This window comes from Petaurus breviceps, unplaced genomic scaffold (genome assembly GCF_028583685.1).
Source record: "Petaurus breviceps papuanus isolate PSGF00001 unplaced genomic scaffold, PetGlider_PUasm1.0 90865, whole genome shotgun sequence".
NCBI classification, from domain to species: Eukaryota; Metazoa; Chordata; class Mammalia; order Diprotodontia; family Petauridae; genus Petaurus; species Petaurus breviceps.
This window is the reverse complement of record NW_027187367.1, coordinates 17,179,626-17,194,501: the sequence shown is the minus strand read 5'-3', so window position 1 is coordinate 17,194,501 and position 14,876 is coordinate 17,179,626. Positions and strand designations below refer to the sequence as shown.

The following is a 14,876-nucleotide window of genomic DNA, read 5'->3' as shown; positions in this document are numbered from 1 at the left end:
CCGTGAAATGCACGCCGCGCTCCGAGCTGCATCCAATCAGAGCTGCAGCAGTGAGCGCATCATCCTCTTCTTCCCCAGTGATTTGCTTATTGAATAAAGGTACATTTTTTTGTTCACATTTACCTGTTTATTAAAATTGCTGTCAATGTTCATTAAAATAAGCCCTTCCCTGAAAATAAGCCCTCTGGTGTTTTTCTGTCCAAAAAAAATAATAAGACAGTGTCTTATTATCGGGGAAACACGGTAGGGAAGGAGAATTCCAAAGAATGTGACTCTCCTTATTGAAGAGTTTAGAATCATAGATTTGGAGCTTGAAAGAGACCTAGGAGGCCATTTTACAGATGAGAAAAATGAGACCAAGAGAGATTAAGTGAACTTGAATAAGGTCACATAGGGAGTAAGCTTCAGAAGTGGGGTTCTACTATGCCTCTTCAAGAACCTATCTCCCCCCTCAACCCACAAACCTGAAAGGCCCTGGAAGCTGTGGCTAGTGACTCAATTTTGTGTGTGTGTTTAAATGAGAAGGGAAACAGATCAACCCATAAACCCAGCATGATCTACAGGTTCAGGTTGTAGAATTGCTTAGGCTGCCTCTGTCCCAACAGCCCACACCCCCACCCTCACTTCTACCCCTGCTGAGTTGAATGAATAAGCCACATGTCAAGAAACAAATTTGATTTCCTAAATTCTTTCCATTTTAATAATCAGAGGTGTTATTAGGAACACAAGATTAAATATGCCATGCTTGGTCTATTACCAAATGCATAACTGGGCAGGGTAATAATAACAACAAGGCCTTGTACAGAGTTGTTCCTTCCCTGGGAAGGTCTTCAGTCCTTAATAGCATTCAGCCTCATACTGTTCACAAGATAACTTAGAGAACATTTGTGCTATCGGTAGGTGCCAGGGACCACCCCACCCAGGGCCTGGGAGGTCAGAGTATGAAAGACTGAACCCAATGAGGAAGGAATAGGGAGGGAGAGCTAGGGAGGGGGAAAGCACTGATAAATCTGACCTGAATCCGAGGAAGCAGAATTAGGGCTAGAATCTGAGGTGCAAAAGACAAAGAATGCTACCGGTCAGTCAAGATTCAAAGAGAAATTTCCCAGTCAGATAAAGGAAAAAACCTCCCCATATGAGGAGTCACAGGCTACTCTCAAGTGTGATGAAGAAGATACATTCCAAATCCAGAGGGACCTCTTTTTCTGATCTGGAAGATACAGTCCTTAAACTCAAGGAACTCTGAGACTAAAGCATTGGGTGGGAAGAAACATAGGTCATCCTGCCCTTTGGGAACATCCAGTCTGATCAGAGAGACATGGTCCTTTCTCCCAAGAAGAATCAGTCTGATGAGGAAGAGACATTATCAGTCCATTGGAAGCCCTTATTCTCTGACCAAAGTGAATTCTTGTTCCGATGGGAGTCTTTGATGCCATTGTATGAATATGTACCTGCTTTGTCTGTGAATTACCCACAAGAATATCTAATGCTAGACTTCGTTTTGCCCACCATCCAACTCATGTATGCTCAGGGAACGGAAGCCAATTTTAATTTTTAGCCTGAGAAAGACATAATAAGGAAGGTAAATCATCAAATTCATTTCCAAGCCAAATTGAAATGGTTTTTGGATTATCTGCTCTTTTGAATTACCCACACCACTACTCCCTTTGATTTGCCCAAATCTTTGATAGGGGCATGCAGTTTATTTATTCATTTGTGTACAGAGAATATTGGAATACAGAAGAGAAAATGGGAGTGGCCTTGTAACAATTATTGGTAGGTGGATTCATGTGGAAACGCTTTTAGAGAAACTCTGAGAACTAAAAAAAGAAACTTAGAGATCATTTAGTTCATCCTCTCATTTTAGAGATAAGGAAAGGGCGGGGAGGGGCAGTACTGTCACAGATAACAAGTAGTAGAGTTAGAATTAGAATTTAGGTCTTCTGAGGAGACTAGGTCACAGATTTGGGAGCTAGGTGGCTCAGTGTATAGAGTGCCAGGTCTGGATTCAGGAAGACTCATCTTCCTGAGTTCAAATCTGACTACAAACACTTACTAGCTGTGTGACCCTGGACAAATCACTTAACTCTGTTTGCCTCAGTTTCCTCTTTTGTAAAATGAGCTGGAAAAGGAAATGGTAAACCACTCCATTACCTTTGCCAGGAAAACCCTAAATGGGGTCACAAAGAATCAGACACAACTGAAATGAGTGAACAACAAAGTCATAGATTTGTGCTTCAAAAAAGTAGAATTGGAAGGAATTTTAAAGACTATCTAATTCATCCCCTTGATTTGAAAGATAAGGAAACCAAGTGACTTGCATAGAGTTATACAGATAGTTAAAGAGCAAAGCTCTAATTTGAACCCAAATCTTTTGACTCCAAATGCACAGTTTTTCCATTACAGTCTCAGTCTCCACCCTCAACCCTCTTACCATGCTACTATATGGGTTGTAATTTAAAGGACAGATGGATACAGGATGGCAGGCTTGAGAAAATTTGTATCTTGAATAGGAGTCTACATGTAAAAAGACTTAGAACATAGAGATAAAGGTGCAGGAATGGGGAGAGAAAGCATCTTGACTGGGATGAGGCAATTGAATTGCAGAGGGACATGTAGAATCTGGAGGATTTCTCAAGGAACTCACTGTTAGTCAAACCACAAGTAACTAGTAGTTTGTCAGTCTTGAGCCTTGGACTCTGTGTTTGACTCTCCCAGCTTCGGGACCAAATTCAACATTTATTAATGTCTCTTGTTATACAGGTGCTGGGAGAGACAAAGAATTAAGATAAGCCATAGTCCCACCCTGGGCCTTGATTTCTTTTTCAATAAAGTGAGCAGGCTGTATTAGATGACCTCTGAACTCCCTTTCCTTTCTGGTTCTATGGTTCCCTGATCCATTTATCCCTCATTAAACTTAGAGTCTGACAGGGAAATGACACCAACATACATAACTAGGACATACAATGCACAACAAATGTATTAATATAGAAAAACAAACCAAAGTATTATATTAAGATCAGGGTCCAGGGTCAGAGAAGGAGAAGGTTTTTATCAACATAAGGATGCAGGGAAGGCTTCCTGAAAGAGAAGACATTTGAGTTGGGTGGGTTCTAAAGAATAGAATTCACTGGGTGAAAAGGTAGGAGAGAAGATGTTTCAGGCATGGAGAACAGTGTGAACAAAGGCTCAGGGAAGACATTTGTCCAGTATGGCTGGAGAACATGGAGGGGAAGAGTACGAGGTAAGACTAGAAGTAGGATTAGGGTTAGTATGGTATCAAATTGGGGATGAGAGGATCTTGAACACCAGGCAAAGGAAAGAAAACTTTACTTAGTAGCAGTAGGGAGCCACAGAAGATGTTTGAACATGATAATGTAAACATAATGTGACTAAATCTGTGAATAAAGGAGAAATGATTAGCAAAGGTATAATGGATGAATTAAAGAAAGAAAATGAAAGTGAGGAAAATTAAGGTGGTAATGAGGCTCTGTTGTTGAGAAATGGCTGAGGGAACAGAGAAGAGAAGACAGATTTGAAAAATGGAAATGGAGTCAACAGGGCTCTGGAAACTGATTGGATAGAAGAGAGATAAGGAAGATGGAAAAGTCAAAGATGGGGGCCTTGGCTGTTCCACTGATAAAAATAGTGAGGTCAGAAGAAGGAACAGGTTTAAGGGGAATGACAATAAATTCTGTCTGGGGTGTGGATCAAGAAAGATGCCCTTAGAATTTCAAGATCTAGACATCCTATGGATAGTTGGAGATTTGGGTTCAGAGATGGAATGTAGATGTGAAAATAATCTGCAGAGATGGGCAGTCGTGACTGTGGCATGAAGATTGCTAAGGAAGGGAGAAGTAACAGAGTCAAGAACAGAAGCTGCTCATTTAAGAGGCAGAAGCCTAGGAGAAGATTAAAGAGCCATAAAGGAAATAAAAGGAAGGTAGGAGGAGAAGGACCAGGAGAGCATAGTGTCTTTGAATTCAAGGGACTATCTAGTGAGAGCTGGGCAGTCAGCAGTGTCAGATGCAGCAGAGAGAGAAAGGAAAATGACTTTCTTTTTAAGGCCATTAAATTTTGCAATTAGGAGCTCATTTGGAACCCTTTGGGAGACTAGTCCCTGGAGAAGCCAGATGAAAACGTGTTAAGGTAAGGATGTATTCCCTTCCTGCCTTTCCAGGCTCATTATATCTTATTGCCTTTAATGTATACTGAGATCCAGTGACACTGACCTCCTTCATGTTCCACACACAAGAAACTTCATCTCCTGACTCCATGCATTTGTGCTGTTTGCTCTTTCTGGAGTTCTGTCTCCTCATCTCCATTACCTGACTTCTCTAGCTTCTTTCAGGTCTGAGCTAAAATCCCATCCTCTGCAAGATGCCTTCCCTCTAAGATTATCTCCAGTTTATTTTATATATATTCTGACTTTTTCAGCCATTTAATTGTGTCTGACTCTTCATGACCCCACAGACCATACTGTCTATGGGTTTTCTTGGCAAAGATACCAGAGTTATTATTTCCTACTCCAGTACTATATGTGTAAATATAAAACACACATGTATGTACTGTATGTACATTTATATATACAGTGCATGTATATATACAGTACATGTATGTACTGTATATATAATACTCATATATGTATATGTGTGTGTGTGTGTGTGTGTGTGTTGTGTGTGGGGTGGTGGGTGGCACAGTGGATAGAGTGCTAAGCCTGGAGTCAGGAAGACCTGAGTTCACATTTTGCCTCAGCTACTTACTAGCTGTGTGACCCTGGGCAAGTCACTTAACCCTATTTGCTTCAGTTTCCTCATCTGTCAAATGAGCTGAAGAAGGAAATGGTAAACCACTTCAGTATCTTTGCCAAAAAAACAAAAAAAAGAGGGCAGGAAAAATAAGACATGACTGAAAATGACTAAACAACAACAAAATATCCTGTTTTTACATAGTTGTTTGCATGTTGTCTTCCCCAGTTGATTGTAAGTTTGTTGACTGTAGGAACTGCTTTTGCCTTTTTTTTTTAATTATTCCTAGAATTTAACACAAGGCCTGGCACTTAGTAAGTGTTTAAAAAAATACTTGTTGACTTGGAGGCACAGATTCACCAATAATTTTTTCAAGAGGTTTAATAATGAAAGAGGAAAAATGGGGCAGCAGCTTAGATAGAAGGGGGAAGGGGAAACCAAGTTCATGAATGGGTTCCATGATCCTGCTGGCACAAAGCAATTTGTTTCTCTTCTATTTCAAATGTCGTCTCTTCCAGAGCAGCCCCACACAAACTGATCTCAGTGAGTGAAGTTATAAACATGTATGGCAGGGGGGATAATGGGAGTGGTCAATGGAGATGAGCTATTCGTATGAGGGGTGAGTGACTAAGCAAAGAAATTAGGCAGACTGGTGCAGGGAGGTGGGAAAGCATTTATGAATGGGGTTGAGTATGAGGAATGAGTGTGGGAAGGAGGCTGGGGATGGATGAGTTTGAATGGCCTACGTGTGAGGAGTATTTGAATGGAATTGTATTAGAGAGTGGCACATGAAGTGGGCAGTGGACCTGAGTGGGGGAAAGAGACTATGAAAAAGGAAGTGCTAGGAATATGCAAATGAGGCTTTGAGGGAAGGGGAGGTGGTGAAAGGAACAACAGGGAACAGTCTCAGGCTTTGAAGATAAAGAGAATTTCAAAGCAAAGTGTTCTTTTCAGGATGACTCTCTCCAAACTCCCCTTTGTGGTTGGTGGGTCTGGAATAGAGGCTACTAAGGGAGAGGGATGGGAAGATGGGAAGCGGTGGACTGGGCTTTCAGCATCCCCAACCTGACTCTAGCCACAGCCCACAGTGCAGGCATGGATCACAAGCATGAATAATGCTGTGTTTGAAGATGAAAACAGGGCTGCAAAATGGTGTTTGTTCTCCCTGAGGTTGAGCAAACAAGCAGTGACCTCCCCCCCTCCCACACACACATACAAAGCTTCATTGACAGGAGCTTTCATTCACATAAACACACCCTCATTCAAATACACCCTCACATCCCCATTCACACTCAAAGTTATCTTCAGTTCACACACATAGCTCCCTTCTCTCACACACCTTTATTTCATTCACACACTCATTCTCTCACATAGATTTTCATTCATACCCACCTTCTATGAGGTACACCATTCAGAAGAAGTAGGTTCATACTCTGCCACTCATAAGCTCTGTGACCTTGGTGAAAACCTTGAGCAGAGGTCTCTCTGACTAACCTATCTAAGCCTCAGTGTTATCACGAAAAGAATGAGGAAAAAATGCCTGCTCACTTCACCAACAAGCTGTGATGTTCAAATCAGCTACTAAATCAATCCAATAATCAATCAGTCAATCTACTTTCAGACTAAGCTATCAAAGCTTTAAATTGCATTAAGATTTCTGGGACACTGCATCATAACCATATTTTCTTCATGACAGACCTTTGAAATAGGAAGAAGTCAACTATTTTAGGTTTTTTGGTACCACATTTGTGTCCTTGGTACAAGGACTTTAGGTTCAAGTTGTGATACACACTGGCCTTGGTCAAGTCTCTTAACCTTTCAGTGGCCAAGACAACTAAGACTGTATTTTGGAAAAAGATTAGAAGGACATGGAGGACATTCATTACTCATTGGGAGTCCCTAGGTCAGCAAAATCATAGGTTGAATCATAGAGAAGGATACTCCTTATTAGGAAACTCCTTCACCAAAACAGAGCTACAGATCTGCCTCTGCTAGGCTGCCCATATTTAGGCTTAGAGAGTGGCCTGTAACAATGAGGGATTAAGTAATGACCTCAGGGCCTCAGAACCAGTTGATATCAAAGGTAAAGTTCAGGTGCCAGAGTTCATGTCTTCAAAGCCAGCTCTTTATCCATTCTTTTTTTTTTTTGAGGGGGAAGGTAGACTATCTGAGTTAAGTGATTTGCCCAAGGTCACACAGCTAGTTAAGTGTCTTGAGATCGCTTTTGAACTCAGGTTCCCCTGACTCCAAGGCTGGTGCTCTATTCACTGCATCACCTAGTTCCCCCCATTTATCCATTCTTACTACCATTTTACAAATTTAGAGATTCGAAGAGACTAATTAACTTTCCCAGAGACACAAAGCTAAGTAAGATTTATCTGAGCTGAAAATGAGACACAGGTCTAGTCTCTTGTCACTGAACCAAGCTGTCTGTTTAGAGTGCCAGGCCTGGATGGAGTAAGGAAGATCTGGGTTCAAATCAGGCCTCAGACACTACCTGTGTGACAAGTCACTTAACTTCTGTTTGAGTCATTTTTTTCTCCTGTAAAATGGGGATGATAATAGACCTACCTCCCAGGCTTATTGTGAAGATCAAATGAGATAATATTTGTAGTCTACTCCAATTCAATAAACATTTATTAAGCATCTACAATTTTCCAGGCACTATACTAAGTTTTGGGGATACAATTAATGAAAAGATAGTCCCAGCCCTCAAACAGCTTATAGTCTAAAAGGAGAGTCAACACACAAAAGGAAGCAGGAAAGCAGGGCATGGGGGTTGTGGAGGGGCAAGCAGGGAGGACACTAGGGGCTGCTGACATGGGGGCACCTTGTTTTGTGGAGTTGAAACCAGGCAGAGAAGCAGAGTGGGGTAAGCCCCCAAAATCCACTCTCTGCCCTCTATAAAGGAAGGCATTGGGAGGAGCTTGTTACTTGGCCCTCCAGGCTTCCTATCAGAGGGATGAAGAGGCCCAGGGAGGGGATGTCAATAAAGGTTTAAGTTACTGGCACAGTAATGAAATTAGAGGTGATGAGTGTAACCTGGGAGTCATCTTGTTTCCTGGAGTTGAAACCTGGCAGAGCAGCAGATGCAGAATAGCATGAACCCAAGTACTTTCCATAGTGTTTAGCACTATGCCCAGCACCTAGTGGGTGATATATGAATGTTGGCTATGATTATTATTGAGGAGTGTTTATAGGCTGAATGTGGTGGCACATGCTTGTAGTCTGTTACTGAGGAGGCTGAGGTTCATGGATCAGTGGAGGTCAGGAATTCTGAGCTACACTAGGGTTAAAGGATACTGGGTATCCAAATACCATATTGGCAACACCAATATAGTGAACCGCTTCTGGAAGAACAAAAAAAAGGCAAAACTTCCAGGCAGATCAGTGGTGGGGTTGATTGCATGAGTCATTACTGTACTTCCAGGATGGGAAAGAGATAGATAGATAGATAGATAGATAGATAGATAGATAGATAGATAGATAGATAGACATATAAACATAGATATGTAGATAGAAATATAGATAGATATAGTTTTAGGTATATAGATATATAAATATAGAGAGGTAGCTAGAGGTATAGATACGTATGTATATGCATATGTGTATGTATATATGCATATATGTGTGCATATACTAATTATATGTATAAATATTATATACATTTATGTGTATATGCTAATTACCTGTATATATTATATATGTAAATGAGACCCTATATCAAAAAGAAAGTCTTTATAAACTCTTTTGTTGTTGTTGAGTCTATCAAGTTGTTTTGGATTCTTCTCAGGCCCATTTGGGGTTTTCTTAGAAAAGGGACTGGAGTAGTTTGCCATTTCCTTCTCCAGCTCACATTACAGATAAGGAAATGGAAATAAACAGGGTTAAGTGACTTGCCCAGGGTCACACAGCTAGTAAGTATCTGAGGCTAGATTTGAACTTAGGTCCTCCTGACTTCAGTCTAGTGCTCTATCTACTTTGGCACCTAACTGCTCCTTCTAATGCATCATATAAATATGAGGCAGCATTGTCATTATTGTAGGATTATAGATTTTGAGCTGGAAGTGACTTTTGAAGTCATCTAGTTCAGCTTCCTTCTTTTACAGGGAAGGAAAGTGAGGCCCAACAAAGTTAAGTGATTTAAGAGTAGGTATTTTTGCCCTTCTACCCTTCTACTCTTGAATTTTTGGATATAGCTTATGTCATCTCCTTCCCTTCCCTTGCTACCTGTATCCCTGCCCATGGTGTGTAGAAGATTAAGGGGAATCTGCCTAAGTTTTGGGGTGAAGCCCATGACTCTATGGCTTTGAATTTGAGAGTACACACTGTTATTTAGGAAATATTCTTGTCCAGACATACTGGAGCCATCAGACCTAGAGCTCCTGAAGGATAGGGTTTGGCTGCCATCATGGAATGTGAAAGCTAGAAGGGACTTTCAACATCTTATAATTCAGCTTCCTCATTTTACAGATGAGAACAGTAAAGCCCAGAAAAAAGCAATTTCTTCTCATATAAAAAAAAAATCAATCTAGGACTAGAAGATGCAGAACTAGAACCCGAGTTTCTGGAGTTCATACCTAACACCCTTCCAATCCCACAAACTGATCTTTCTATAGCAGGATGTGAGGTCTTATATTTTCTTTGAGCCTCAGTTTCATTTGTAAAAAGGTATACCATAGTTTTGTTGTTGTTGCTACCGTTGTTCACTCGTTTTTCAGCTATGCCTGACGCCATGGTGACCCCATTTGGGGTTTTCTTGGCAAAGATACTGGAGTGGCTTGCCATTTCCCTCTCCAGATCATTTGACAGATGAGAAAACTGAGACAAACAGGGTTCAGTGACTTGCCCAGGGTCACACAGCTAGTAAGTATCTGAGGCCAGACCTGAACTCAGAAAGAGTGGTCTTCCTGATCCCAGGTCATTACACATTACATAGATTTTATTTTACTATCTATTTAAGGTAGTTATATCTACTTTGCAAGATTATTGTGAAGCTCAAATGAGATAATATAAAGTATTTTAAGGAGACAGAATGGTTAGAGCTCTGGAAGTCCTTGAAAACCTGGTTTCAGTTTCCTCCTCTGACACATACTGGTTTTGGTAAGCCTGGGAAACTTACTTCTCCTCTCTCTGCCACCAAGAATCTTCCTAATACTATGAATTACAGAATAATTGCACATCTGTATTGGTGAATGGAGTTTCTTCATAGGAAGTTCCCTATTCCAGGGAAATCATAAATCTACCAAAGTGCTTTGCAAACCTAGAAATTCTTTATCTGCTTCAGCTATGAGAGAGGGAATTTAATGAAAACAAACCCCATCTCTTTCTCTTCCCCAAGTTTCCAATAGGTGGCCAGAGAGGGCAGCTCAGTATTAGCTTCAAGAGAGGTCGGTGGGAACTAACTTTCATCTCTTCTCTCTTTCAACAGTGGCCCTCAAAATATGAGAGCTCCAGGCTGTGGTCCAGTCTCATGTCTTCCCCAGAGGGGCCTGTTGCTAACTTAATAGAGCAGAATGACAGGGTAGTGAGGAGGTGGGAGCTTTTTAACAGAGATCAGGGTGACCGACTCTGTGTCCCTTCCATCAGCTATCACAGGGGTCACAAGAACCAGCATCTCTTGCCCCTGTCCCCTGGAAAAGGCAGAGATCACACCCTGGCTGCATGGGAAAGGTTAGTGTGATTTATGGAAACCAAAGTCTTTGTTCGGGGAGGAATGAAATGAGTCGGGGAGACCTGATGCCATGCACCTGTGGAGATAGCTCTTTACAAGGCAGATTTGAATCCCTCCCCTCTCCCCTTATTAATTCACACTTCCCCAACCTGGAGCACCCTGGAGAGGCCATTTCCTTTTACCTTAAGCAGAGTCAGGCATCTTGCTTGATTTACTGGCTTGAGAGGCGGGTGGTACCTTCCTCGGTTGCTAAGGTATCTTTTAAATGGAAATCAGGGTGGTGAGATATCACAAATATCGAGCCAGCCATCTGCTAAATGTTGCCTCTTCTGTATAAAGTAATGTGGTTGTAGTGCAGAGGAAAAAATGCCTAACGAGGGGACAGCAGGGAGGGGCAGAGATGTACGGGAGAAAGGCTGGCTCCAAACTTAAAACTACCTTAGCTTGGATTTTTCTCGAGGAAGCTTTTTTTTTCTTTCACTTATCCTCCTTTCCCATTCTCCTCCCTTCCTCCTTCCTCTTCCTCCTTCCTTCCTATCCCCTTTCCTCATTAACCTCTCTTCTTTCCCTTTTCCCCAGTATCTTCCCCCATCCTTCCCCTCCTCCTTTCTTCATTCTCTGTGCTTCCTTGCTCTTTTTCCATCCTTCTCTCTGTCTTTCCTTCCTTTCCTCCCTCCTCTTCCCTTTTCCTCTCTCCATTCCTCTCTTCCCACTTTCTCTTCCACTTTACCCTTCCTATCCATTCCTCCTTCACCCTCCCCATTCCAGGTACATCTTTGCCTGTCTCTCTTTTCCTTTTTCTCATCTTTTTCCTTTCACTTTTAAACACGAAGCCAGGCCTGGTCTTCTCTGTAATAAACTCAGCATCACTGGAACGTCTTTCCCCTCTCACTGCTCTCTCCTCACCACAATATTTTTCTTGACTTATTGCTGTAAGCTGGTCCCCTGTGGCTTCACAAGGAAGCTACATCAACTAGGGACCTGAAGATTCACTTCTTTCCCAGCAAATGTTATTATCTCAGTAGCCAAGAAAAAAAAGTGTGTGAGAGGCAACAAGGCACTATGGTAAAGACTGGAGGTTTTTTATGAACTTAGTAGATCTGAATTTGAATCTCATCTTTGAAAGTAACAGTGCAATCATGGATAATTTTCTCCTTGGAGCATCAATTCCTTCATCTGGAAAATGGTGAAATAATATCCATATAATTATCCTCAATCAATTAAGGAATTAAGTGTTAATCAATTAAGTATGCAAGAGACTGGGTGCTGGGGAATTTTGCAAGGGTTAAAAAAAAAAGACATCCCTTGCCTTCAGGGAGCTGATTATCTAGCAGAAGGGTACTCACAAAATCATACCCAAATAAATAAGGTAGACTGGGACAAGGACAGAAAAAGAGGACCATACAAAGTGATTAAAGAAAATTTGAGGTGGGGGTAATTACTACACTTTTAGCTGTCAGCTACATGCTGATATGGAACCACCCCTTGGAAAGCAAAGTACAAGGATCGAATCCCTTCTCCAACCCTGACCCTGGAAAGGGTTCACAAAGTTAATTTCTCACAGTGAACCTCACGGAATTATTGTGAGGAAAATACTTTTTAAACCTTTTAAAGTTTAAGAAAAAGTGCTGCAGAATTTGTTGTTGTTAATAGTATTGACAGCCCAATTTAAAACAAAAAGGGCTTAATCCAATCATGCAACTTGTTAGTTACCAGTTACTAGTGGAAACAAATTGATTTATTATTTTTAGATGCAGGTAAAGAAAAGGAAGGGAGGGTTGAGACTCTGACCTCGGGGAGCTCTCAGAGTGTTAAAGGAGACAGACACATCCCCGAACGAAGGAGCTCCTGGACCTTTGAGGAGCACAGTCGATGCGCTCAGAGAGCTACCAATCAAATAGGGAATATACAGCCTCTGCGTTTGGGAGGCTCCCAGTCTGATGTGGAGATGTCCCAGCCCCCAGGGAGGCTCCTTTCTTCCTAAGTGAGTTCTTTTTCTCTTTCTCTTTTTTTCCTGCCTGCTGCCCTCCAACATTGTCTCTCCTGCATGTTCTACCCAGAGTAACTCTCCCTCCTTCTACAGATGGCTTCCTCCACTGTGGTTGATTCTGACATTTGATACCAACTCTCATTTCACAGTCTCTCTCTCTTGAGTCTGATGCTGCATTCTTTATTAAGACCACAACTTCATCGGTACTTCTTCCCCCTTCCCCCTTCCTCTTATGCATTTCTTTGTTTCTTAACCCAGCCTTCCCCTCCTCAAACTTTCCCCTCCAATTCTTCTTCCCCCCTGGGGCCTCATTCGGCTGATAACTAGAGAGGACTGTAGGGATTGGGATTCTCTCTCTCTGTTTCTCTCCTTCCCCTCTCTGTCTCTCCTTCCCCTCTCTGTCTCTATCTCTGTCTCTCCTTCCTCTCTCTCTGTCTCTCTTCTCTGTCTCTCTCCGTCTGTCTGTCTGTCTGTCTCTTTCTCTTTCCCCCCAGTCTGTGGCAGTTCTTGCCTCAGTGGGGGGAAGCCTCCCTAGATTTGTACTAATTACTTGTATCCATCTCTTTCCTCCCCTTCTCCCCCCACCCAAATTCTTTTTTAAGCTGCCTTTTGTTTATCATTTTGGATGTTAGGGTAATAATGTATTAAGTGACGGTTCTCAAAATATAATTTTAATTAAGATTCAATAGTCAGCTCTCTGTCAGTAATCTTCCACGCTGATTACTTAAAATATATTTACCCAGCTCTATTATGTCACAGATTTGCATTCATTAGACACTTGCTAATCCTCTACAAACTTATTTTTTAAATGTGGTTTATTTAGCATAATTTACAAGGACAAAACTGTTTTGAACAATGTGCTGGGTGTCTTTGCAGGCTCCAGAGTGTGCTTCCCTGAGCCCCTCAGGCTTCCCCTTCCCCTCCCCCCCAATACTGGAGAGGATTGGGAGGGAAGCCAGGAGTGGGAGGGAGAAGGGAGGGACTCAAGCAGAAGCAGTAGCAGCCATAGCAGCAGCTTCTGTCTTACAAGAGGAAATGTGGGGACTACTTACGGATCTGGAATCCAAAGATCCAAGGTCAAGCTCTCACTCTGCTTTTTACTGACACTTAAAGCATAAGCCTTTGCTCAGGACTGTTCTCCCTCTTCATCAATATCTCTTAAAATCTCTGGTTTCTTTTAAAACTCAGCTCAAATACCACCTTATGGAAAAGGCCTCTCCCAGTCTTCCCAGCTGCTAATGCCTCTAAAGTTAACTTGAATCTACTTTATATGTATCTTGGATATGCCTATTTATAAATGGGTTTTATCCCCCATTAGAATGTAATCTCCTGAAAGGCACTATTTTCTCATTTTATTTGTGTTTCCAGTATTCAGCCCAATGCCTAGCGTATAGTATACACTTAATAAAGGTTGTTTAGTGCTTAATTCTCTTCTTTGGCCTTCAGTTTTTTCAGTTGTAAGATGTAGGGTCATGGGGTTGGGAGTTAGAAAGGATAGTAGTAATTACAACAGAAGGAACATAATATATAGTGGAAAGTTATCAAATCTGGATTTAAAATCTGACCTTGACCTTGATACATATGAGTTATGTGGTCTTCTTCCAGTTGTTCAGTTGCGTCTGACCCATCCTAACCCCTTTTGGGGTTTTCTTGGCAAAGATAGTGAAGTGATGTGCCATTTCATTCTCCAGCTCATTTTACAGATGAAGAAACTGAGATAAACAGGGTTAAGTGACTTGCCCAGGGTCACACAGCTAGCAAGGATCAGATAAAGGATCTGAACTCAGAAAGATGAGTCTTCCTGACATCAGGCTCAGTGCTGTAGCCACTGTACCAGCTGTGGCCTTAGGCAGGTAATATCCCTTCTCTGGACCTCATTTTCCTTATCTATACAAAAGATGAGATTGTGCTGTTCTAGCTCTCACAGTCAGTTGTTAATTTTCAGTAGGACCATTTATGCCTCAGAAATGGGTAATTGCTACAGATCAGGACTTGATTTCTTGTTTCATTGACTCTGTAGACTTAAGAAAGTGATGGAGAAAATGTAAATAATTCAGATTAAGCTTAAAAGTGTGTCATGTTTTGTTTTGGTGTTTGTTGGTTGGTTGGTTGGTTTGCTTTTCTGGAGAGCCAGTGGTTAAACATTTAGCAGAACACTGCTGTCTATGCAATTTCTTCCATCTCTAGACTTCGGTCTAAATTTGTTGATGGAGTAACCAATGCTCAGAGAAATGTCATAACAGGGACTTAAGGCTTGCAAATGGCAGAGCTGAGACTCAATGTTTTGTTTTGTTTTTTTTATTTTAAAACTGGAGAGAACTTTTTCCAAGACATCATATGACTAGGGAAGAAAGGAAGGAGAAGAAGAAAGGAAGGAAAGAAGGAAGGGAGGGAGGGAAGGGAGGGAAGGAAGAAAAGAAGGAAGGAAGGAAGGAAGGAAGGAAGGAAGGAAGGAAGGAAGGAA

The 14,876-nt window shown here is 41.6% G+C and overlaps 1 protein-coding gene across 2 annotated transcripts in view; it reads left to right on the top strand.

Moving 5' to 3' along the window:
• LRFN2 (leucine rich repeat and fibronectin type III domain containing 2) overlaps positions 1-14,876 on the top strand; it is a 347,503-nt gene that overhangs the window by 263,852 nt on the left and 68,775 nt on the right. Inside the window, exon 1 of one of the 2 annotated variants that reach the window (XM_069073623.1) lies at positions 12,277-12,406. The exons of the other annotated variant lie outside the window; for it this stretch is intronic. Coding sequence (XP_068929724.1) covers positions 12,363-12,406 — 44 coding nt within the window. The 5' untranslated portion in view covers positions 12,277-12,362. Of the gene's footprint in view, positions 1-12,276; positions 12,407-14,876 lie in introns of those variants that run through there. 2 annotated transcript variants of the gene reach the window in all.